General features: G+C 41.2%; 1 protein-coding gene across 8 annotated transcripts in view; it reads left to right on the top strand.

Moving 5' to 3' along the window:
• MAP4K4 (mitogen-activated protein kinase kinase kinase kinase 4) overlaps positions 1-25,622 on the top strand; it is a 163,933-nt gene that overhangs the window by 101,947 nt on the left and 36,364 nt on the right. For all 8 annotated transcript variants that reach the window (XM_030448518.1, XM_030448527.1, XM_030448542.1 and 5 more), the window contains exons 4-13: positions 3,210-3,335; positions 4,134-4,244; positions 7,611-7,701; positions 9,227-9,357; positions 11,808-11,862; positions 14,244-14,322; positions 16,562-16,737; positions 17,389-17,461; positions 17,935-18,145; positions 25,319-25,480. In XM_030448518.1, coding sequence (XP_030304378.1) covers positions 3,210-3,335; positions 4,134-4,244; positions 7,611-7,701; positions 9,227-9,357; positions 11,808-11,862; positions 14,244-14,322; positions 16,562-16,737; positions 17,389-17,461; positions 17,935-18,145; positions 25,319-25,480 — 1,215 coding nt within the window. The remainder of the gene's footprint in view (positions 1-3,209; positions 3,336-4,133; positions 4,245-7,610; positions 7,702-9,226; positions 9,358-11,807; positions 11,863-14,243; positions 14,323-16,561; positions 16,738-17,388; positions 17,462-17,934; positions 18,146-25,318; positions 25,481-25,622) is intronic.

Here is a 25,622-nt window from a genome sequence, read left to right on the forward strand (position 1 = left end):
AGAATGTATGAGTATAAAACGCTTACACCAGCCCCATCACAGGCTGGACAAAGAAGGTTTCAATGGGAGTTTGTATCCACAGATAATGGCTTAAAGTGGTAATTGATGCCAGCTGCATAAAATCACTAGGAAGGGCTCACCAGCTGCCTCTCTCCTCCAAGAAAAAAGGATGTACTTTTGTATTCCTTCACCAGAATGACAATCTCTCCCCTCAATTGGTTTTAATTTTCCCCCTTTGTGATCCTGGCGCCTCTGCTAAGGGCGGGACTGCTGGCGGGGGTGGTGTGAGGGACCTTCTGCCCCTGAGGCTGGCTCACACAACACGTGCAAATCCCATCCAGATCCTGGGAGGCTGCTGAGACATCTCCCTCTGCACAGGAGAATCCCTGGCCCCCTTGGGGCGCATGTGTCCATAAGGAGACCTGTGCAAAAACCGTCTTATCCGGTGAGATTTTTGGGTGGGATTCATCTTGCCCTGATGCAAGACATCTGCAAAATTGGTGTCTGGATCTTGGCTAGTGACCTTATCCTCCTTTTGTAGTTAGTGGGGAGAAGTAAACACCAGTAGGGCACACATTGTTTAGCCTCTTTTGGATGTCCACACTTGGGTGAAATCAACTGTACCGTAGAAAAAAATAAATATCTTGGATCTGGAACAGAACAATTTTGGTCTGGCCAACTTTTTTTTTAATTAATATTATTTATTTATTTATTTATTAAATATTACACGGGGCAGCCTTCTCCAAAATGATTAATCCTCATGATAGTTACTGTCGCCACAGAGTCTTCAGGACTTTGTGCCAGGCGGATATTGATCCACACCTCAGTAAGTGGAATCTTCCAAAGCTTGGCAAGAATTACTGAATCCATTTAGTTTGGTCGGCTGGAATCTGTAGCTGAGGCACTGTTCAAGTTGTGGACAAATGCCCAATGACAGCTGAAATAGGAGTTTAGGACCATTATTAGCCTTAGTTAAGGTTGTTGCTTAGGGTTGCTGCAGGCCCTCGAGCAGGTGCTGTCACAGAGCCACAAGGAAAAGCTAAAAAAGCAGTAGCTGTCTGAAGTCTGTTCTGGCTGTGTGCATCTTTTCTGGTTTCTGTTTGTTCTTTGTTCGGTTTTTTTGGAGGAGTGTTTTTTATCTATTATTTTGCAGAAACAGATCCTGTCTAAGTGTTGTGATTTTGGCTGTTTGTACAATAAATAAATGTGAACAACCTTTAGGACATACTGCCTATTGTAGAGTAAAAGCTATTGTGTTCATGCACTGAGGACAGGAAATAATTTTTATAGACAAAGTCAGTACACAATAGCAAATTAATCCAATTATGCATATTAACCCATCAGCAATCAAGTCCCAAACCATCAAGTTTATAAAAGGTCCTATTACAGGATTATTATTTCTTTTTTTTTGCCTAAATTAAAAGTTCAATGTGGTAGTTTCTAGTAGTCGTTTGCATGTGGTCTGCATAAATTAAAAAACACAACAGCAAGGACAACAGAAGCAGCTGAGGAAGCACTGAGTTAGCTTTTGGCTCGAAAAGCTTCTTTGATAACTCTTTCTTCCAAGGCTGCTGTTCACTGGAAGCTTTGATTTACAAGTGTTTTACTATTTTGTTCAGAAATACACAGTATTTTTCTTTAAAGATACATCATGAAAAGACTGAAGAATAGTTTATCCCTGGTGCACTTAGGGAATTATAATAATTTATGAGTAAGCACTGCATCTCACCATCAGTGTATTTGAAACAACTGTTTGCTTTGTAGCAGAGGGTGGTTTCTTTTGCTAAAGCCATGCGTGCCAGTGTGTACAAATAGTTAAAGTGTACTTAGTGTTAACATCTGCATATGTCATGAACAGGATATTTGATTGCTAGCGTGGTACAAATTGCAAGGAAGTTTAAGGCTTAAAATTTGCTCGTGTAATCAGCTTTGACAGTACAAGATAATCAAAATACGTGCTACCGTTTCCATCAGCCAGGCACCCTAGGGAACGGAGGTTTCAGTTAATTCCTGGAACCAATTTAAGGTAGACATTTTCCCTCAGAATATCTAAGGCTAAAAAAGTTGTGGAGCAAATGGAGATGGTGCCTAAACAGGTAAAACAGCTGTCCTTCCATTCCTTGCTTTGAGAGGTGCTAGATAGGGCCTCCCACAGTTGAGGTGTGGTAAGACAGAGCTGGGGGGGTGCACTGGTGGTGGCATGCTGTCTGCTTCTCCTCCTTTTACTCCTCCTACTCCTCCTCCTCCTCTTTCTGCTGGCTGCCTGCTTAGACATCACCTCAAAACATGCACGGATCCTTTCTTGTGTCCCGCCGTCACTTCAAAAGCAAATTGTGGGTGGTTTTAAGGAGCTATGTTGCATAGCATTACCCATTTCAGCTCTTTGAAGAGATGACCTCTCTTCACCTGAGCTGCTCTCTGCTTGGCAACTTGCTGAGGCCGGCGGGGGGGCAGCCAGGGGGAAATCCTTCCTTTGCCTTTGTGTCCCAGCATCCTGTTTACCACCCAGCCTTCCGGCCCTTTCTTCCTGATGCACTTGCTCTTCCTCCATGGACACAGATGGAGGAGGAGGAACCTTGTACACAAGACAGACGCCTTGTCTGCACGTTGAGGGGAATTCCTGACCTCCACCTCTTGCTTTCCTCTACCACCTTCATGCTGGTACCATGGTGGGACCCTGTGGTCCTCACTGTGGGGCGACTCGTCTTGGAGGGCAGCCAACTGCACTGACCCACTGTCTGGCATTTAAATGGAGCTGGTTGCAGTTTTTAAAATTAAAGGAAAAAAAATGAAGAATATAGGAATAATACTCTTCTATCATAAATTAACAGATTTTTCTTGTTTTCTAGTTCTCCAGGTTGCATAGAAGGAAAGCCTTCTAGTTATGTACTTGCTTAAGGTATTACAAGTTTTTTAAACAGATCCTGTCCTGCTCTACCATTGGATGCAGTTCTTCTTTTGCTTTTTTTATAGCACTGAAAACTTGGGAAAGTAAATTTCTGCTACAGACCATCATAGTAAAAAGGAGTGAACATTCACTGGGTGTGTTCACTCACCGTGATGCTGGTATAAATTGAACTTGTGAAAAATCAACTTGTGTGAAAGAGAAGAGGAAGTAAATAATACATGTGGTATAGTAAACATAAACATATGTTTTCTTTGTTTATTTAACATTTTTTCCTCTTTTTCCTCTTTTTTTCTTTTCAAAGGATGAAGAAGAAGAAATCAAACTGGAGATTAATATGCTAAAGAAATATTCTCATCATAGAAATATTGCAACTTATTATGGTGCTTTCATTAAGAAAAGTCCTCCAGGACATGACGACCAACTGTGGGTGAGCGCATATTTCTCAAGCATGTGCATAAATCTTTCCCTTTGGGATACAGTTTGAGGATGACAGAAGTACCACATTATGGAAAGACAAACTAGAATTTGGTGCTTGCCTGAAGAGATAGATAAGTGAATCACATAGGCTAATCGTGTATCCTTAAGAGGAGGGCCTAACCAAGATTTGCTATTAGTAATGGATTTGCTCTTTAGGTAACATTTTTTTTTTCCCCACTTCCCAGATGGATAGTAAAATGTTTAATGGTAACATGGCAGATGAGCTGAAAAATAAGAATGTGTAGCTCTAAAAAGAAAGCTGCACTTGAGAATTGTACCCATTACGTTTCTCATCCCATCCCATCTACACCCTCTAGAGGATTGAAGCTTGGGTTTGAAATGGCAGGGTACAGAGGCAACAGTGCATGTTCTTCCATAAATAAAGGAGAGTTTTAAAGAATAAGATGTGTTGCAATGGTGTGATCAGTTTGATTCCTTCAGCACGGGGTGTGCTCTAACTTATGTTGTTGCTAATGCATTTTGCATAGCTGAGCAAATCCAGATTCCCAGCATTAAATTACAATGATTAAATCAGTCCTTGAAAATGCAGTAACTAATGTGAGACATATTCCTTATATGTCTGACACACATTGGAGACACTTGGTTTGAATCCATTTTCCAGGCAGAGATGTAAAATAAATTATATTCTCTGTTTCACAAGGGTTTCCCAAATCAGTGCTGCAACCTGATTATTTTGCTTTGCTAGACAGCTGGGGACTGTGTTTAATGTTGGTTGTATGCTTTGCAGCTTGTTATGGAGTTTTGTGGAGCAGGCTCTATCACAGACCTTGTGAAGAACACGAAAGGGAATACACTGAAAGAAGACTGGATAGCATATATCTCCAGGGAGATTCTCAGGGTAAGTAAAATAGTCTACTCCACTGAAAAACACAGAAACAATCTAACAGAGATGTAGTCTAGCTTGAATTTCTGCAAGAAGCTGTTCTCTGATCAGTTCCATTACCCATGTCATCACTTAGAAGAGTGTGTAGGAGCTGATAGATGTCTACTCCACATCATTTAACTAGCTGTGAGTTGTACTGTAGTGTAAGAGCAGCCTTGCAGAAAATAGCAATTTTTAGTCACGAGAAGCCAGCGGAAGAACCAGTGACCTTCCCCATTGCAGAAACTTTGAAACAGTGTCTGTAAGACACCATTGTTGACAAGCATGAGGCTCACAGAATCATAGAATGGTTAAAGTTGGAAAGGACTTTAAAGATTGTCCAGTTCCAACCACCCTGTACGGGCAGGGACACCTCCCACTATATCAGGTTGCTCAGAGTCCCATCCAGCCTGGCCTAGAATGCCTTTAGCTTCCCCACTTTCCCCAGCTTCCCTGGACAACCCATTCCAGTGTCTCACCACCCTCACACTAAAGAATTTCCTCCTAATCTTTAACCTAAATCTCCCCTCTTCCAGTTTAAAACCATTAATCCTTGCCATCTCACTACAAGCCCTTGTAAAAAGTCCCTCCCTAGCTTTCCTCTTCTAGGCCCTCTTAAGGTACTGGAGGGCTGCTATTAGGTCCCCCCAAGCCTTCTCTTCATTAGGATGAACAACCCCAGCTCCCTCAGCCTTTCTTTATCAGAGAGGTGCTCCATCCCTCTGATCATTTTTATGTCCCTCCTCACGACACACTCCAACAGGTCCATACCCTTCTCATGCTGGGGGCTCCAGGGCTGGACATAGTACTCAGAGGGTGCGGAATAGACTTTTCCAAATGTGCTTGGAGCAGTCTTTGCTCCTAAGCATATCTGTGGAGGAAGAGTTTTTGGCTCAGGCCAGCAGTCAGGACTTCTGTGCTTCAACATGCTTGCGGATTGTGTACTCCTACAGCCAGTCTAGAGCAAGTAGCTGTGTTGTTTGTGGCTGTGTGCTGTGGAGTACTAGCAAACAGTGCTGCAAAAGTTACTCAGAAGAGAGATGGCACTTACTAGTTTTTCTAAAACTGAAGCTTTAACTAATTACTCTTAATACTTGATTTCCAGTTGGTACCGTTTAAGTGCTTTTTGAATTGACATTTGTTTGTTGTGCTCAGTAAATCTGGTATGATTTTCCTCGTGCTTCTTTGTAAAACAAATTGCCTCCTACCCATATCGCTACACAGTATGTTTGCTCAATTGCCTCATCATAAATGAAGTTCTGAGGGCTTTACATTAAAGGAAGCCACCACTGACTTTTGCAGAAATCAATACTGCTGTTGTCAGTATTGTACATTTACTCTGCATTGGAGATTTTTAAGATGAGGAGGAAGATACATGATTCTGGTCTCTTCCTCTGGTTCCAAATGCTAGGGGAGAGAGTCTTGCTGCTGGCGTTTGGGCTGGCTCATTTTAAGTTGTTTAAGAGGGAGAAGAAAAGTTGAATACCTACTGATGGTTGTATTTCAAATCAAACAGATAGCATGCTTTAATATGAGGAAAGGTAACTTCTGCTGGACTGCTCTTACGCTTGATTTGAGAACTGTGTCACCTTGAAAGTACTGCATGCCATACTGCATTCATCCTGGGTTCTCCCTAGGTGAAGTAGTCATGATTGCTGAGAAGACTGAAAGAACTATTTACCTCTAAAAAGAGTTAGGTGAAAGCTGTTTTCTCGTTCCTGTGAGAGATTTGCAAAAGGAGCCCTAATTGCTTGCCAGCAGGAACTGGATTATCTGGAAAAAAGGAATGCTTGAGTCACATACGAGACATTGCAAAACCTGATTTGACACCAAGTTTGTCAGAGACAGAGACTTTCTGTTGTGTAACAGAAAGTTAAAGTGATCTAAAGGGCCAAAGATTGGTGCAGGTGATGAGGCAATGGTGAGGGCTGACCCAGTGGATCCCTGTGTGGTTGGGGAAGCTTGGGTTCTGCAGGAGAGTGGAGATGTTCCTCTCCATCTCTTCCCTCCACAAACCCAAATGTGTTTTTGCAGTTAGGTTATATGGTACCCTAGAGAGAACAGACCATGATCTCTCTGGCTGGGTTGGCATAGAAGAAGGCTTTAAAAAGTGTCCTGTGTGAAGCTGTGGAAAAGCCTGTGTTCCTGTGAAAAGTAAGACCACGTTTATCATTAGCAAGGGTCTTGGGGACATCAGACATTCAACTTGATTTGCTTGGGCCACGTGAGGAGGAGCTGCACTGATGGTGGTTTTCTTGTCATGCTCATTAATTGTTTTTCAGAAAGAAAATAGGGAATGGTTATGTAGGCAAACTGGTAAATGATCATTTAATGAACAACATGTGTTAGGAAATATTTCTCTGCAGCAACCACTACTCTCTTAACCTCTTGCAGCTGTAAAGGTTCTATTTCTTTATTTTTCATAAAACATTAAAAGCCTGTAAGGGCAACACGAACAGCAAGGCGATCCCACTGGAGACTGCAATTTTCCGAGCAGAGAGTTGAGGAGAAACCAAAATACAGGCAGTTGCTAAGAGGGTTGCCTGTTGTTCTTCCAATTACATTAGAGAGTAAAATGCAACATATGTCTTCCTCAGCCCTCCCTCCACATGGCTAACGCTTTGGGGCATGCATCCAGGTGCTGTCTCAACAAAAAGCACCGTATGCCAGGAGGTTTTGTTTCCTTTGGAAAGTATAATGCTCATGCTTTTTTTTTTTTTTTTTTTTTTTTTTTTTTTTTTTTTTTTTCTTGTGCATGGTTTTTTTTTCCTGAGGAACAATTAATCTAGCTTCATATTTATGGAGTCTAGAGAAGAGAACTGCAGCCTTGCTGCAGACTTTTTATTTGTCATCAATTATCCCTTATGCTCAAAAATAACTGCCAGTCCATCGCCCTCCCATCCCCTCCTCAGAGGTGCATACATGCATGCTGATGCTGCCTCCTTTCTCCCTCCACCCTCTTCCCCAGACTAAATTCTGGGTGACCCTCTGTGTGCTGGATGACAGTGACGTACACTGATCCTGGTGTCATTGAAAGTGTCCTTGCATGGAGACTTTTTTCTGGGAGCTGAACCTTATTCATGTGACAGCTGAGAAATGTTTGTGTAGTGCACATGCTGGACTGTATTTAGGTACAGTGTGTGACTGACCTGGAACCTGTGTCTGTGACCAAAAATTCTGGAGATGGTGTGCTGCTACAAGGTTCCCACAGGTCACATGCACTCAGGTGCTGAGCAAGAGCTTGAGATCCAGTGCTGTAGTTTTGGGGGTGCTGGGTATGGGTAGTATGTTGCTAAGCCAAGAGCCTAACTCTGTGAATGTCCTCTCCTTTTCTAAATGCAGGGGTTGGCACATCTTCATGCCCACCATGTGATTCACAGGGATATCAAAGGGCAAAACGTGTTGTTAACAGAGAATGCAGAAGTGAAACTTGGTAAGTAGGCAAGCACATCCACTTCCTCATTCAGGATGAGCTTTTTTCTAATGTTCCCAAACTGATTTTGTCCTCTAAGAGCCCTGTGACATGTTCTATAGTGTGTGTACTCTGTCACTGCTCCTCTGTGAATTGAGGCCCTGTGTAGATTTCCTCTTGCTTCCTGAAACTGACTTGCATTGTTAAAAGATGTTGGATTTCATGCCGGAATTGGTAAGGGGACCATTTTTGTGCCTCTCACTGAGCTCTGCGTGACTTGTGTTGGTTCTTAGTCCCTTTATTCTGGACTCAGGAAGTGATGGGAGTCACTCTTTTTTTGGGCTTGAATTAAAATGGCACCTGCTGTGTCAGTTCTGGACACAAAAGCACGATCTGGACAGCACTCTTGAAGGGGCTGTGGCATCAAGTTCAAAATGCAGTTCTAGCTCTGGCATGCCTGCCCTAAAACCTTGCTCATCTCTGGTCCTTTCTCTCCTTCCCTAGTGGACAAACTCTTTTTTTTTCTTCTCTCTAATCTGTCTCTTCTAGTTACTGCACACTTTAACCTTCTGTGTGTGTATCATGCTACATTTGCCACCTTTTTTTTTTTTGGTTAAATATAGAGCCATGCTGAAGCCCTCCTACCCAGCCCACATCCCTTCTGTTTTGCATTACACCTTCCTGCAGCACGAGGCATGGAAAGATGTCCTGGCTGCTGGAGGAGGAAGCTCTCAGGAGAACTTTTCTCCTTGTTGTCCAAAGTGGAGCATGGTAGCTCCCAAACAGTTGCTCCCACCAAGCTCATCTTGTCAGTGTTGCTCAGATGATGGATGAGTGAAGCTGACACAGCTCTCCTAGAGCAGATGCAGTTACTGGAGTAGAAAGGCATGTATCACTGTTGTCTTGAGCAGGGAGTACTGGAGAGAAGAAAACACCCTTGCAGTGTAATTGCCCTGTAATGAAATGGGCATCTCTTTTGTAGCCTGTGTGCATGTCTGCTCAGTGTTAGCTCCTCTTGAACAATCCTCATCTTCTGCTCCTATCTGCTCTGTGCATTAGAGCAGAGAACAATTTGCTGAATAACAGGTTGTTTTTGCTCTCTGATTTTAGAGCAGCAAAGTTGGGCAGATGCAAAGGACAAGCATTTGCACATGTGGTTTTCCCATAGCATCACAAGAGACCTTTGGGAAGCAGCTCCCTCTGTACAGGCCAAGGGGCTTGGCTTTATCATTTGGGAATGGGATAGCCCTTCCTCAGCCTCCTGGCAGTATTTTTGCAACCGAACTCTTCCTTCTTTACAGGCAGGCCAGTGAGAGGTACAGGAGAGGTGCTCATATACCACTGTGTCTCTTGACATTTGTGGCCCAAGCACATTGCATGTGAAGCACGAAGGCTCAGCTTCCTTGGTATTAATCATCATATTTCTCCTCAGCATGGTCCTCCCACACGGAACATCCACAGGGTTTTATTTCCAAATCACCTTACAGAAGTAATCTCTGCATTATTCTTCTCCTCTTATTTTATTTTACTCTTTTCCCTCCCACAGTGGATTTTGGTGTGAGCGCTCAGCTGGACAGGACAGTTGGCAGGAGAAATACTTTTATTGGAACTCCATACTGGATGGCTCCAGAAGTTATTGCCTGTGATGAAAATCCAGATGCTACATATGATTACAGAGTAAGAGTTCTGCTCACAGAAAAAAAAACAACATCCCAGTGTGCACAAACCTTACACTTGCAGCATGAATATCCATGAACAATGGAAGTTTTTGGGACTTCCTATGCTTTGTTGGATTAATACTATTTTATGTAGATGCATGTATACTTATTACAGGAGTACAAGGTATGGGTCACTGCCAGATTGTGACCTTTAACAGCTGCTGTCACATTTTCATAGCCTTGAGACATAAGGAGTGGGACATAAGTGTGCTGCAGGTGCTCAGAAAGGGTGAAAAAGAACTAAGAACATTCATGTTCTCAATTTGTATAATGATTGTACTTTAAATTGTGTTAGACTGTGTCCCAGTTATTGTAGTAACCCAGAACAATGCATTTTAGGAGTTGCCTTAAATAGAACCACCGTCTGGAGAGCCAGTAAAGTACAGAAGGAACTCTTTAAACTGGACCTATTCCCAATTTCAGGATGCATACACAGGTTGATAAAAATTATCCTTCACAAAATTTCTCAACAAAGATATTGTTTTTTACATAGTTTGCTGCAAACCTAAGATTTAATTACTGTAAAACCGTAATTGGCTCGATGGTGTTCACACTACCTTTAAGAATGTTATGTAAGTGTATTTAAAGTTGAATTTCTCTACTGATAGCTTCCTATATTTTTAAGTTCTTCTCTACTTTCTTTAATTAAAGCACAAGGAAAGAAAAATTGTGACTATTAGTTTTTGATTTTTTAAAAAAAAAATCTTCATTTAGACTAATGCAGATCTTCCAGTGTTTAACCAGGAAGAGCAGCAAAGATAACAGAAAGCCTATGATTAAGGCCTTACGATGAACTTTAGAGATGAATGTCAATTACACCAATTTGCTGAGATTGATAGTGGTTTTAGCTATCAGTATGTTTGTGTATGTCTAAAACTATTTAGATTATTTGAATTGGTGTTTTTGTACCCAAGACTGCTCAGATTGATGCTGTTTCTTTTGATTCAGTTACCTCTTACATCCATCAGCTCATTGTACTAAAAGGAGAATGCTTTATATCTTTATGGATGGAGTTATTAGGAGAGGAAGGAGGGTAGCTATTAAATGATCTAATAAAGGAAAACCACTCTGCAGTATTTGTTAATGCAGTAATGGTGTGACAAATAACTTCTAATGCCTCTGAAAACACGTTTGTTGTTCCTGGTAGGGGCTGTTGGGCTCTCCCCCCAAAAGGTTATGGCTGAACAATTTTTTAAAATCACAGCTCTGAGCAGTTTAGCTTAAATGGCTCGACTGGACCAAGGGAAAAGAAGATTGCCTTGATGAGTCTGTAAATGCAGTATTAGAAGTGCTTCTCTGCTTGTAGTTCAAAAAGAGCTTATTTGCATATTAGTTTTGACTAATTTTTTTTTAAAAGTCATTATTGTGACCAGAAATTAAGACTGCTTTGCTCAAGAACAGCTCATTTTCATCAGCCTTCTTGGGACAACTGTGACAGTCTCTGTAGTTGGTACCTCACCAGGACTCCTCCAGCTCCTGCCCCTGTTTGACCCTCCTGGGGGCTCTTCCTAGTTAGAGATGCTGGCCAGAGATGGTGCCTTGAAAGGCTGCCACTGGAGGACTCCATAGCATTTCAAGGAAAGCTGAGATGGCAGCAAAGGAACCTTTGCTTTGGCTCCGAGCAAAGTGTCCAACAGAGGCTTCTTGCGATTTTAGTAGTGATGGCTGTTCACAGAATGATAGAATGATTTGGGTTGGAAAGGACCTGATATGCAGGGATGCCTCCCATGCTGGCCTTGAACACTTCCATGGTTGGGGCACCCACAGCCTCCCTGGGCACCCTGTTCAAGTATCTCTCACAACCTTAACACTGAAGAATTTCTTTCTAATGTCTAACCTAAAGCCACCCTCTTCCAGCTGTCCCCCTATATACAGCAGTTATTTGATTACTGGGACTGGAAATAGCTCAGGACTTGGTTTATTCCACTAATCTGTATTTATTTGCTGGTTTAGATACTGAAACAGACCTAGTTTTGGGTTTTTTTGCCCCACAGTCTTTTTTTTTCCCTCCATCTTCTGTTTGGGGGACTGAGTGTTTTTTGTGAATCTGCTGTAAGAAATGTTCAGTCCTTTTGTAAACAAGGTAATATTGAAAATTCTTTTGTTTCATAGACCTAGATTCTGGGCATGTATTCTTTATTGGCATAATGTATGTTTTTCGATGTTATTAGAAAGGGTTGATATCATGCTTTGTATGAGTACACACATGGATTTGTGCATACATGTATGTGTTATATGACAAATAGAGTTTTCTGATACTGTTACAAAGAAAAAAAAAGCAGCTTATACTACTTAAATAGCTGTGGTATTTGGTTTCAGTCTCACCTACAGGGCCTCTGTAAATAGTACTCATACTGTCTGAATGGGTAAATCCACCTACTAACATATGGTCTCCCTCTTTTTATGCAGAGTGACCTTTGGTCATGCGGCATTACAGCCATAGAGATGGCAGAAGGAGCTCCCCGTAAGTGATACATGTGCTTCTCCAGTGGGATGATTAAGACTGAAACCTATACTTGGGAGGTGCTGGTTGTAATCTAAACCTGGTTTTAAGGTTTCTGAAAGGATCCTTACGTTATTGCTGTTCTCTTTGGTTTTTGCCTGCCCTATAAATATAAAAATCCCATAAATAGCAATGCTCTTGATAAAGATAGGATAGTGCTTAAGCACTACAGTGCAAACTACAGCAATTTAATTTCTGTAACAGGAATATTTGGATGCTAATAGAGCATCAGACTTCCTTCCTGTGGGTGCTATATTGTATTCTGAAGTTGTGTCCTAATTTGTGTATGGCCTGGCCTGGGATGCTGAAACCTCATCTGAGAAGAAGGGCAGTAGAGCCTCAATAAAATCGACCTTAATGAAAAAAACATCTCTAGCCATTGTTTCTGTGTTAGCTTTTCCTCAGTCTGGATAATGCTAACATTACTTTTCCTTTTGTTTCCACTCGCTGGGTAGTGTTGATCTTCCTTAGCCATGGCATCACTCAGACTATAAATCTGTCTTCAACACAGGGAATATTGATCTTGGCTGGATAATGCTCATCAGCTGATACGGGTATTTTTGAGACAGAAAGTCAGAAACTAAAAATGCACAACTTTTTATAGCTTATTGTTCCCTCACATACTTAGTCCTGAATATCAAGGCGAACAGCTGATACCTGTGAAGAGGACTGAAGGATTTTAAAAGAAAATAAATTAATTTTTGCTTTCATTGGTAATTTTTATGGAAGTCCTTACTGAACTAGCAACCCTAAATGGACCTCTGTATTTAAAAAATATCAGTCTGAGGTACCTGAGATTGAGTTAGTTAACTTTTTTTTACACAAAAACAACTACAACACCACAGCCCAGCTTGAAATCTGCCTTTGAAATAATCACATTGATGTTACATATTGATATTTTCCTGGCTAAAAAATGGTCATTTTATTATAGTCGTCGTCTGATTTTATTTTTTTTTTGGCTGTTGTTAATGTTAAATTTATAAACTGAAGCACAACACTCTTGTTTTGATTCATGTTTTATGAGGTATGTTGGTTTAGCTTTTATTGTTCTTTTTTCATCCAAATTCCATGTTTGTATTAATGCCCATGTGAGAGCTGCTCCTGGGACACCTCAGCAAGTGCTGTATTAACAGTGTTTGAGCTACCACTTGACCTCCTTTTTGCTGTACCTTTTTATTTAGTTCATTGGATTGCCTGGGTGGCTCTGAATTGAAAGTTGTGTCTGTGGGCTTTTTAAGCCTGAAACAGGACAACAATATTTTTTTCATTTCCAAACTGAAACAGAGCTTGGCCCCTCTGTGTAAAAGCTCAAGAGGGGCATTTGAGAAGGGAGCAAATAACCAACATAAATGCCTTGGGCTGTCCTCTGGCATGAGGGCTCTTCCTCCTCCTCCAGTGGTGTCTGAAGAGTCTGTCTATGCTTAGGGGTCTGATGAGGTCCACAGGCACCTGAGGGTCTTATCTGCCAGGGTTGTGGTACCTTATCTTTGAATCCAGAATCCTCTTCACATCAGTCTCTTTATCTTGCATTTTCTGCTGTGTGGAAAATGTTACCTCTTCCTGCAGTGATCTTTTAGGCTGAGACTGATGGGGCAAGAGGTCAAGCATAGGAAGATGGCCAAAACTGGGGATCTGCTTCTAAAATCTTTTCTTGGGTAACCTTCCTCCCTGCTTCCCTTGTTTCCTTGCATTGATTCGGCTGTGGTGCTTTGCTCTGGAGCAGGGGGAGAGGCTGTCCTTAATGGACTCCCACCCACCACATGTCCACTGAAACCAAGGGGACTTCTTTGGACAACATTTGTGGGTTTGTATTTCAGGTCTGCAGGGAATCCTTTTTTTGGCTTCAGACCCTCCCATGCTTCAAAAACATCAGGCCTTGAAACAGAGAAAAGCTCCAAGTCTGGAGAGTAAAAATGAGGAATCTTGCCTTAAGTGTCTGCATAATGGGGCAGGAGGGCAGGTGGAATGGATTTTGTATGAAACAGTATCTGTGTCATTCTTCCCTTCTGCCATCATCTTCCAATATTTTATTGACTGGAATATAAGTTAAATGACTTGGGGCTGTGCACAAAGGGAGGGCTGTGCACAGATGTTCCTGTCACAATGGAGTCTGAAGGTTAATCCGTGCCTTGATCTTTCTCTCTTTTGGAGGCTGCCCTTGGCACATTGAGCAGTGGAGTTAGCATTTAGGGCTACTTTCATTTAGTTTGTTGCTGTCTGCCTGTGCTGTATGGGGGTCAGGATGGTGGGAATGGCTATGGAAGCTGAAACTATTGTATTGGGAGAGAGCAACTAAGCCAACATCTATATGTTTCCATTTGTTCTTGTTTTCTTTCTTTCAGCGCTTTGTGACATGCATCCCATGAGGGCACTCTTTCTGATACCTAGGAACCCTCCCCCACGGTTAAAATCCAAGAAATGGTATGTATTAGTTATCTCTTGCTTGTAGTGTGATGCTTTCTTGTGTCTCATCACATGCTGTTTTGTTACCCCTTCCGCAGAACTGTAAAGCAGTTTAAGTTAGCAAACATCCCTCTGTTGTTATCTTCAGAGCCACTGGATCAAAGCATAAAATAAAAAGTGTGTGTTGTTAGTTCAGTTTGTCGTAGGGAAGTTTTACCTAGAATTGTGTGAAAATAAAAACTGAGTTGGTTTTTTGTTTGGTTGTTTTTTTTTTTTGACAGAATAGCATCTGTATTAAGGTGACAAATGGACCCATATTTTAAAAAATTAACTCCAGCAACACTCTTCCTATGCAGTGTGTTTGCTCAGATGTATCATAATACAGAAACAGAAATGTGGTGTCCTAGTTGCTAAGTTGAAAGAAGCTATTAAAACTAATGAAGGCTTTTACTATAATTATTTTAAACGATTGGAATTGAGTGTGCTCTTCTTGCCAGCTGAGAAGAATCCATTAGTATCGGAGGATTTCCTCCCAGTTACTGGTTACAACTGGCACGTATGAAACAAAAATACTCCCTAGAAAGAGGTTTTGTATAGATTGAATGTGATCACAGGATGCTGTGATCCTGTCAAAATAATGAAATGATTTGACTGCCTATTCAATATCAACATAATGTAAAATCAGCTTGCTTGCTGGGATTGGTCTTTTCCTGGATTGACTTAATTATATGCTTGTACTGTCAAGGCATCCCTCTTCCTCTCTCATACTTGCTTTCTGTGTATGTTAAAGGAATAGAGATGTCTATACAGTATTTGTGTAAGCCTTTCATTTAATAACCTTTTTATTTAGAATTGTAACACTTAAGTTGTGAAGTATATAAAAAAATCCAACCCAGCGAAATTACCTTGAATTCAGTCTCTTAGATCAGAGTGGGAAAGTGGAGTCACAGAACAGAATAGAATTGTGGAATTGTTGTGGTTGGGAAAGACCTGAAAGATCATCCAGTCCAATGTTAATCCATCACCAAGTCCATCACTAAACCATGTCCCTAAGCACCATGTCTGCATGTCTTTTAAATACCTCTAAGAATGGTGACCTGACCACTTCCTTGGGCAGCATGTTCCAGTGCCTTTCAGTAAAGAAATTGTTCCTGATAAAAAACTAAACTTTCCCTGGCATAACTTGAGGTCATTTCATCTTTTCTGTCACTTGTAACCTGGGAGACGAGACCAAGCAATGGATGGGAACAGTTGTTTTTACACTGAACCATGTAGAGGAGGTGTTGGGAGCAGGATTAGAGCACCTGAGAATCAAGAAGTGACTCTGACCAAGGCCAGTGCTGCTGTAATTGAACTGTTTTGGTAGTGTGTTCTGTGGCAGGTTATGAGGAAATAGGCCAAATGATGAAAAGTGTAGTTTTGAATATATCCATTTTGGGAAGCAGTTTGTTTGGTGGCTTCTGTCAGCAGAGGTCCTCTTTCAAGAGTTGAAATGAAATCCAAATTTAGGATGATGCTCCAGCTGAGCTACCTTCCCTACCCTGTCACTAGATGTGACAGGAGAAACTCTGCTCAGTTCATGCCTTTAGATTACACTGGTGAGAATTTGACCCCAAGTGTTGAACAGACAAGCCCATTCAACACCCACCTGTTTTTCTGCGAGAATTTTTTTGTGTTTGGCTCTTCAGGTTAAAAAAAGAAAATAATCTTAAATTCTTGTAGACCCATCTCAGTGAGCCCAGGTGTGTACAAAAGCAGCCTGGTGCTGCTTGTGGCAGGAAAATGTTGGCTGCTGTTCCTGTGGCTTTCGGCGGAGCTGCTCTGAAGCAGACATGCCCTTAGATAGCATGGGCAGGTGGAGACACAGCAGAGCTGCCCTGCCCGTGCTCCAAGCAAGATGGATGCTACCCAGCTCTGGTCCAGAAGCAGCAGAGCTGGGTTTGCATGATTTGCCTTCACTAATATATCCTGCCCTTCAGGGCAATTATGCCTGTGAAAGAGGGCACATTACTGGGAGGCTGTGCCTAAGCACCAAGATATGTTGGTATCACCCTGGGTCCAGCCAGCCTGGTGGTCAGCTGGAGCACATTCAGTCAGGTCTGTTTAGGAGGCACACTTGCAGACAGACCTTGTATCATCCTTTGGGATCTGATGCTCTTGGAAGAAAGGAAACAGACTTTGAGGAAGAACAGAAAAAAATGTTTGAGCTGAATATTATCTGTGATCTTGTTTGGTTTTTCTCTCCCTGCTTTCTCAGGTCAAAAAAGTTTTTCAGTTTTATAGAAGGTTGTCTAGTGAAGAATTACATGCAGCGACCTTCTACAGAACAACTCTTGAAGCATCCCTTTATACGTGACCAACCAAATGAAAGGCAAGTCCGAATCCAGCTTAAGGACCATATAGACAGGACCAGAAAGAAGAGAGGAGAGAAAGGTACGCACCTTCTAAATATCAAGTATTGCAGCTCATTCAAAATACATATTTTAATCCTGCTTTGCATTCTAAATCCCACCCCTAGAAAAGCCTCAAACAACCAAAAGCCCTGGAATGTTTATTTTTTTTTAATTCATTTTTTGACAGTCAGCAGGCTTTTAGGTTTTGCTCTGTCCTCTACAGAGAACATATCAATTTCAAGTGTCTTATTTTCAGATTAAGTTAAATTTACTCACTCTGGGACACTGCCTCTTCCATACAGGCATTAAACAGTATTTAGGAGGATATTGGCATGTGTGCATTTCCCTGCTTTGGTCTGTGGTAGTTCATTTGTGGAATGGTGCCGTAAATCAGACTCAAAGAACCCATTGCAAGAGCTATGGAGCAGTTATCTCAGGCAGCCTGTGCCAAGGTTCTCCAGGTGTCTTGTCTTATGTATGAAACCTGGTGTTGTTCAGAGAGTTTGCTGAAAGTCTGCTGCAAAACCTTATAAGTCTGGGAAAATGGGGTTGCATATGTCTTAAGAGTTCTAAGGTCTGTGATCTTGTCACTGAAGGGGACAGGAACTGGTTCACTAGGGTGCTGCTGCAGCTCCCTGCTGTCCTAAAAGTAAAGATAAGCACTACCAGGCCTTTGCTTCTTTCCCATTAGATGAGACGGAGTATGAATATAGTGGAAGTGAGGAAGAAGAGGAGGAAGTGCCTGAACAAGAAGGAGAGCCAAGGTAATAATTACTTTTGGGAGGGCTCTGGGCAGTCTATGCCAAGTAAGTCTAAATGTCTGTGACCGTGAATCAGGAGCATGCTAAATTTCCGTCCCTTATTAAGAGCACTCACAAGCCAAACAAACCCCACCACCAAAGGGTTTGAATACATGTTCTTTGACTGCTAAAGGTTTTAAAGCTCTCCCTCGTATGGCTTGTAGCCAGTGAGTGCTGGATGGAGGGAGATTTATGGCAAATATGGTTGTTCAGGGGTTCCACAATGTCAGAGTTGGTCCTTATTTTGCTTGGCCTCATTTCACGCCTTCCACTGAGAGCCTGTATTTGACATGCATCCAGTGTTTTCACTCTGAAAGAAATGAGATTAAAATTTAACATCATGCTATATTTTATTAATGTTCCTCTGCTTTGGAAAGAGTATTTAATGGCCCATCAGGCTTTATTGTACGGGAGGCTTTAACTTCCTCTTGTTGCAGTTCCATTGTCAATGTGCCTGGAGAATCAACCCTCCGACGGGATTTCCTGAGACTGCAGCAGGAAAACAAGGAACGGTCCGAGGCCCTTCGGAGACAGCAGCTGCTACAGGAGCAGCAGCTCCGTGAGCAGGAGGAATACAAGAGGCAGCTGCTGGCAGAGAGGCAAAAGCGCATCGAGCAGCAGAAGGAGCAAAGGAGGCGGCTAGAGGAGGTAGAGACATGAGGCTGGAGCTCAAGGGCCAAAACAACCACTCTGAAGTTTGTGTTTCCCATTCCCGTGCCCATTTAGAGAGTTCCCTGTAGTCCCAGCACATTTCAGGAAAGAGTACACAACATGTGCAAATCCACTGGCAAACGCAGAGCAAAGCACTTAAATTCATGTCTGGCTACTTAAAAGCATTTGAATATCCAGCAGCTCCTATAGAGGCAACAGGAGCCAAGGCTGGGTTATTTGAAGGCATCTGAGAAGAGGCTGTGTCTTGGTCTCTGTTTCAAAGAAGAGGCAACATGTCTAGACTTTAGGTAGCTATAAAGAAGGGGAGACATTAATTATTCCCAAATGTTTTTTATTTTCTCGAGATTACTTTTTTTGGGGGCCATGACATGCTTCTGATTTCTTTTTAAAGTTTTTTCAAAAGTCTGTGTTTGGCACTCATTTGTGGTAGATAGAAGCCTATTATTTTATGCATTACTATGTCATACACAGTAGCATGATGACTAAAAGACACCTAGATTTATAAATAAGATAGAGAAATATTATTTATGAGTATTAAAATTATAATTCAGCAAAAATTAAAGATATGTAAATCATACTTTTGTGATATGGTAAGTGTGCAATTTGCATACACTACCTGAAGAAAAAAGAAAATGAATGTACATGTACAATATTGTTCTGTTGTGCTTTTCACCTCCTAAGATCTCATGTGCATTCATATACATGTAGATGGAATACATAGAGTGAGCTTCAGAGGCAGGAGGATTTCAAAATAGTTTTTTTGACCAGACCTGGGTATGACACAGAGCTGCAGTGAAACCAATCCTCTGGCTCCTCAGGAAGTGGCAGGGTCAAATTCCAGTTGTCCTTAAATGACCTTTTGCTTGAGTCATGCTTTCAACCATTCACTTAACAATGATGGAAAATCTACACCCAGTCTGGCTTTCCAAATCCAGGGTATGTTTAAGGAGGATACAACCAGGACCAAACATTGATTTGCATCCTCTGATGTGTTTTCATAACAAAGAAAACAAAACTCCAAGTAGCTTTCCAGGCCACATTGGGCTCCTTATCCCTCTTTTTTTCAATGTGCAAGTGAGTTCATTGCCTCTGTGTGGAGGGATTGGTAGCAAAGACTCAGCCACACATGAAGCAAGGAAGGAGGGTCAAGGGGGAGGCATACAAACTCCATTTCTCCTCTTCTCCCCCACCCTTCTGAGATCGCCAGTATAAACATTGTAGCTCTTCCAAGCATTTTCTTACTCTGTCTCTATAGAGATTTTGCATGGGGAGCAGATAATAAAAAGTGGCTGGAAAAATATAAAATATTCTATTGATTTAGTCAAAAGTAGGTAAAAGTTGAGATACTGCTTCGCCTCTAAAATTTTATTATTATGGTAGTCAGTGAGTTTTTTTAAATGCTCCTTTAATGTTTAAGGTTCTGCTGGCACTATTTTGGTAAGGAAGGGGATGGGTTAATATTAAATTATGTAAGTAATTTAACTTCAGTAATCATTGGAGCCCTTAAAATCTGGACTTTATTTTTAAAATAAAGGAGGTGCTGCTGTTAGTAGTGGAAACAAAGCAATGCACCACAGTATTGAACTTTTTAGGAAGTTGCAGAAGTCACCGTTTAATGAGCAATTAAAAAGAAAAGGCAGTTCCCTAAAAGTTATGTTTAAGAAGTCCTACTTTCTAAAATACCAAACAGAACTAACAACTCTATCTACCACAAGATGGCATATAATGTAGGTTGATGTATCACAGAATAAGGTTACATAGTAAACAATGTAAAGTTTGGAAGAGAAAGGCTTTTACCTTTTATTGAGTCTATAACCTCAGCCTGGTTCCCTTAGAAACAGAAATAAGAATGGTGAGCTGTAAAGGTTTCCTTTTGCTGGTGATGGGGAGTATGTTGTTCTTTAGGTAAATTAAGAATGAGGTTTACACTGAGTTTTCAAAAAAACCCATTTAGTTTGTTGGATCTTGGGTTGGAAAAATGTGTGATCCCAAGTGATTTTTAACAAACAACAGCCAAAACAAGCTTTTTAAGATGGGGGAAGGGTGGTAGACACATTTTTAGATAAACATCAGTGTTGTGACACAATTGAAGGCCAAAATATTGAAATGTTGTCACTTTGTCCTTAACTCACCCCCCTGTTTTGATGAAGCCAGTAAACAATGAAAAACTTAGTAATCTGAGTTAAGGTTTGTGTTGGGCATTGAATCTCTGGGCTTTACTCAGTTTGCTGACATTTTTGCCAAGTTTTGCTGTCTTGTAACTTTTCTTTCTGTAGAGTAAGTGTATGTTTGAGTATACCTGTTTGATCTTCTTTGGGGAAGAATTCTGTGCATTAGATAATCTCCCTGGACAAGTTGCTTATACTTCCCTCCCCCTCTTCTTCCCCCCCTTCTCTCCCCCCATCCCCTCTGCTTCCTAAATTAAAATTGAGGGCTTGTTCTTACAATGCTGGCACAGAGCCTAGACGGGTTTGACTGAGACTACAACAGGAACGGTGTTTAGGACATCTGCCAAAAACTGTAATTCTCAGCAGTATTAGAGAAAAGATTACTTTTTAAAAGGCATTTAGGTGACTTCTAAAACTCATCAATGCAGGAACCTTATAATTTTGGTGTTACTTAGGTGGAAATGATATGTGGTCAGAGTGCAGAGAATTACCTGAAGTATTTTGAGAAGGGTATTGCTTGGTTCTCCCTTCCAAAATCATAGAAAGATTAGTTGCATAAATATCAGCTATATGTCATATGAGTGTTTAGGTGGTTAAAAGAAGAAACCTGAGCTGTTCAGTGCTGTCCCAACGCGGGCCTATGTTTCTCTTTAGCAATGTGAAGACGACAGTGCTCAGTGTGATGGGTATGGGAAGGCATTTGAATTTATACTTTGCAAGAGTGTGTCTGATTTGGGAAATTCATAATTAGCCATGGTGAAATCCCATTCTATGTGGACCTCCGCAGTTGAGGATAACTTCATTAAGTGATTTCTCTGTTCCTGGTTATGAGTACCTAAGATGGATTTTTTTGAAGTGGTAGATGATAGCTCCAGTGGAAAGTAGTACAGTCCAGTAGGAGCAGATTCGTGGAGCACAGTAATTAAAGTGCTGAGGACCCAAAGTCTTCACTTCGTGTGTTTGAAGACAGGAGGAGTTCCTTTGGATTAGCTGAGGTCTAGACTGCGTGCCTGCTTGTGGTTGGCATGCATCTGCCTTTTTAATTTCATCCAAAAGGAGTGGTTGGCACTCTTAAAACATCTACAAAATATGAAACAAAACCTAGTAAGCGGAGATGATTGGATAATTCACTTCAAAGGAGCACTCCTGATCTGAACCAAGATGCTAATGTAGGTGTGCCTGCAGGCAGTTTTTGCCAGGACTTGGTTTCTTTTACAGAAGGGGTGATTATTCGTATCTACTTAATTTGAATTCCTAGCAGTTTGGATTGGTATTCAGTAAGTTCTACTACTTTAGTGTGGGCAAAGCAAAAGTTTATTTATTTATCTTTTCAATCCTCTTCCTAAGCTGATACCAAACTACCTAATTCTGTGTGGAAGAATCATTAATATATGTGTTTACCATCCTTCGTCTGAATATAAGACAAATAGTATTTTGTGAATATAAAATTAGAGAATTTATATTTATCCTCAGTGTTTTGCTGTATGAAGGAGGTCCTGAATTTGTTGGTATACAGCAACATGTGTAGTTGCATTGCCCCCTCCTGGTAAATCATACTCTACTGCATGGTCTTCCAGTTTGGAATGTTGGGTACCATTATGAGAGCATCATTTATGCACCCTAAAACCTAAAAAGGAACCATAGTATTGACACTGGTTTTTACTGTGTGTTTTTTTGTAGTTGGCAGAAAGAATGCCAATTTTGTGAAGGGCAGGAATTTGAGACATTATAGCCACTGTCATAATTCTGTTTTGGCGTCTCTGAAATTTTGAAGAGTTCCTGCTCTTACCTTCTGATTAACGTCTTAACTTCTTGAAAAGAAACTTTTCATCTGACATGTGCAAGAAAGTTGGGAATAGCATATCTAACTAAAGAAGATCTGGATATGGATCTACAGTTTCAGGGAGTGCTATCTGTTAGGCATGTATAGGAACAGTGTTTTATGTCAGACCTTTTTGCAGTGTATAGTAAGAATTGTGACGTCAGACAACGACACTTACTAAATTGAGAAGCTGAAGTGTTAGAAACAGAACAGATCAGGGTTTTAGTATCTCCTTAAGGAAGAGTTGCTAGAGGCAATCCAGAAGATGACCTTGTGCTGGCTGAAAGGCAGTGGGAAATAAGCTAATGGGCTGCTTCTTGGTTCAGTGATGACTTGGCTCTTATCAGCTTTGCCATTGCTTTGACAAGATGCAGAGGGGAATGTGAGAGATTCTTGTCACTGTAGGTTCCCTTTCCCTGGGCTTCCTTAAAGTAAATTCTACTTTGTTAGTGGCCAGTAGTTTGATGATCAGGTTTCAAAGGCCATGCATAAAGGAAGTGAAGCTTTCTTATGGCTAGTGACAGGAATATGTTGGTCATGTGGGATGTTTCTGTAGGCTCTGGTGGTGCTGGGTGCCTCCCTTCCCACCTGCCTGGTGGGAGGCTAAGGCAGTGTCTGACTGGAAGGCAGAAGGGATGCCAAGAAAACCCATCTCTCCATGTACTTTGGCATGTTGATAGTTGCACATTTGTGCTTTGGAAATTAGATTTAAAAGCACACTGGCTGCAGAGAATGGGTTTTTTGGGAGGTTGGTTTTGTTGTGGTGTTTTTTCTTTTTTTCCTTCTTTTGGTAGCTAATTTCTACTATTAGTGCAGAGCTAGCAAACTAGCTGTCTTACAACAGCTGATTTGATTTATTTCACAGTGCCATGGAAAATCATCACTCAGTCAGTTTGTAACTTAGTTTTCTCATATTAAGTTCAACTTTTTATAATTATTGCTGGATACTTTTCCATTGATGCAAGAAGGAAGAGACTAATTTGTTTCATCTGAAAGACCTAAGTTCTGCCCATGCTCCTTGTAGTGAGAATGATGCTGCCCCAAGATTTGCAATGTATCTACTTCACAATGTCAACACAATATTGTTAGGCAGACAGGCTTCATATGTTTAAGAAGTTCTTGAATTGATAAATGTGCATATTAACCAGTCAGCAGTACGCTGTCTCTTGGATCCTCAGGGCAACAGAATTATTGTACTTCACATCTTCGTTTTCTTAAACAAAGAGCCTGTCAGACTTGATTAGCCAAGAGACATCTGAATATGTTGACTTAAATATAGAAATTGTTTGACACAGATGAGTGTATTCAGAAATAAAAGTGCCTACTTAATCCCTTTACAGTGCTTAAAAAATTTAAGGAAGGGAGGCAGTAAAAGCTATGAAATGCACCATGTGCCATAGCTGCCTTGCAGCACTTCTGCTGTGTTTGTAGCTACATTCATTGAAGAGAGCTTGCTTAAGGTAGAGAGAAGAGGCTGGTAGATGTGTTTATTTAGGAAAGGAGGTGCAAGAGCAAAGAAGCTGCGTTTCTGAGAAGATAACAGAAAATGTGGGGGAGATGTCTTGTGTCACAGGAAGGTGGTAGGTGAACAGGAAGGTGAACCGAGGATGATGCTATGGGCCAGGAAGGAATACGTCATATTTAGGGAGTGGATGTGTTTAAAAAGTGGTCTGTGAGACAGTTGTGTTATTTCCCAAAACTGCATCTAGTTAAAAAGAAATGGAAAGCAATCTGTTTTATTTAAGTACTACTAATTCTTAACCAACTTTTTTCCCCTTGATGCTTCTTTTCCGCTGTCATGTCTGATTCCAGAAGCTGGAAAGGGCTTTTGAGCTTTCACTTACTTTATAGTCATGTAGTGGGCTGTGTGCTGAGCAGAGAAAGCTCATCCTGTGAATCTACACAGGGAGTGTAGATTGGCCTTTGCTTCTTTACTTGAGCATGACTTTGAAGCATATACCAGTAACCATGAAATTGTGAGCACAAATGAAACCTTAATCTCAGTGGTCTTGCAAAACTCCTTGGAGTGCCTTAAGCTTGGCACATCTATAGCAGTTTTGCTCAGAAGAAAACCCACCCTGTTGATAGTATTAATTTAAGCATGAAAAGGAGTAACCAATGTAAGTTTTCGTTTTTCTTCGGATTAAATTTGAGTATGTTTTTTGTTTGTTTGTTTGAATTTCTTCTATAATTTCTTAGCATATCATAGAAATCTATAATGGAAGTAAATGTAGAGATATGTGGTGGTCGCACAGCAGACAGCTGGGTCTTTTGACACTTAGGCAGTTATGGGTGGCTGCCGGGGATTTTGAGGTAGGTGGAGTAGCTGGATGCTTCTGTAGAAGTGCAGGAAGAGTTGGTCACGACTGTATGGGCATTAAAAATGTCTTCTCTGAAGTCTTACGTGGTGCTCTCTATAGACAGAAGTGAGTCAGTTCATGTTTTCTAGAGCTGTTTTCCAGGTTCTTTTCAAACTTGAGCAGACTTATCTGCACCAGTTTGCATTTAGGTCATGCATGGAAGCGTATCTGTTTAAGTGTAAAGCTTAACTCAGCTCTTTTACATATAGGTGCTTTTGATGTTCTGGGAGGAGCTGAGGTGCTGTTGGTCAGCTTTCCTTCCCTCTTAGGCAAAGTTTTGGGCAGTGCATTAAACTGAGCTTGGTTGTTGGGCCAACAGCACCAAATTCTTAGCAGACCATGACTTGTGTTAGGACAGAAACTGCTTACTGAAAGCTCAGGTAGTAGTCGTTTTAGCCGATTCAGTGGAGCTGAACGTTGGCAAATTTCAAATTCAAGAGAATTGTCACTGATTAAGATTTTGGGTTAAACAGTTGTTTGAAGATTGATACTTCACTGCGAGCCTCTCTTGAAAAGCAGCAGTGAGTTTCCTCACCTCAGTTGTCAAGAATATGGTAGGTGATTGTGTGTGTGTGTGTGTGTGTGTGTGTGTATGACAGTAAAAGAGGCTGGGTTTAGGTCTAATTGTGTGCTAGGTATGAGTTCCTGGTGGTGGAACACTTGCATAAAATGTTTTGTCAGTCATATGCAGAGCTTGCCAGTCCTGGTAAATCCCTCTCTTCACAGTAGAAAACAACCCCACCTCTTTCTTTGATAACAACAAAAGTAAAACTTTGTGGTTTCTTCTTCCTTTTTGTAGCAACAAAGAAGAGAACGGGAAGCTCGAAGGCAACAAGAGCGTGAGCAGAGGCGGAGGGAACAAGAAGAAAAGAGAAGGCTGGAAGAAATGGAGAGGAGGCGTAAGGAAGAGGAAGAGAGAAGAAGAGCAGAGGAGGAAAAGAGGAGGGTAGAAAGGGAGCAGGTGAGTCCATGATACAGATATATGCTCAGTAGGTTTCTTTCTTCTAAATTTCAATTTGATTTTTAAAAAATTAGTGAGCCTAAAGCAGCTTAGAGGCAACCTAACACTGACCCTTTCATCTTTGTTGTCTCTGACAAAAACG

This window comes from Calypte anna, chromosome 1 (assembly GCF_003957555.1).
Source record: "Calypte anna isolate BGI_N300 chromosome 1, bCalAnn1_v1.p, whole genome shotgun sequence".
Taxonomy (NCBI): Eukaryota; Metazoa; Chordata; class Aves; order Apodiformes; family Trochilidae; genus Calypte; species Calypte anna.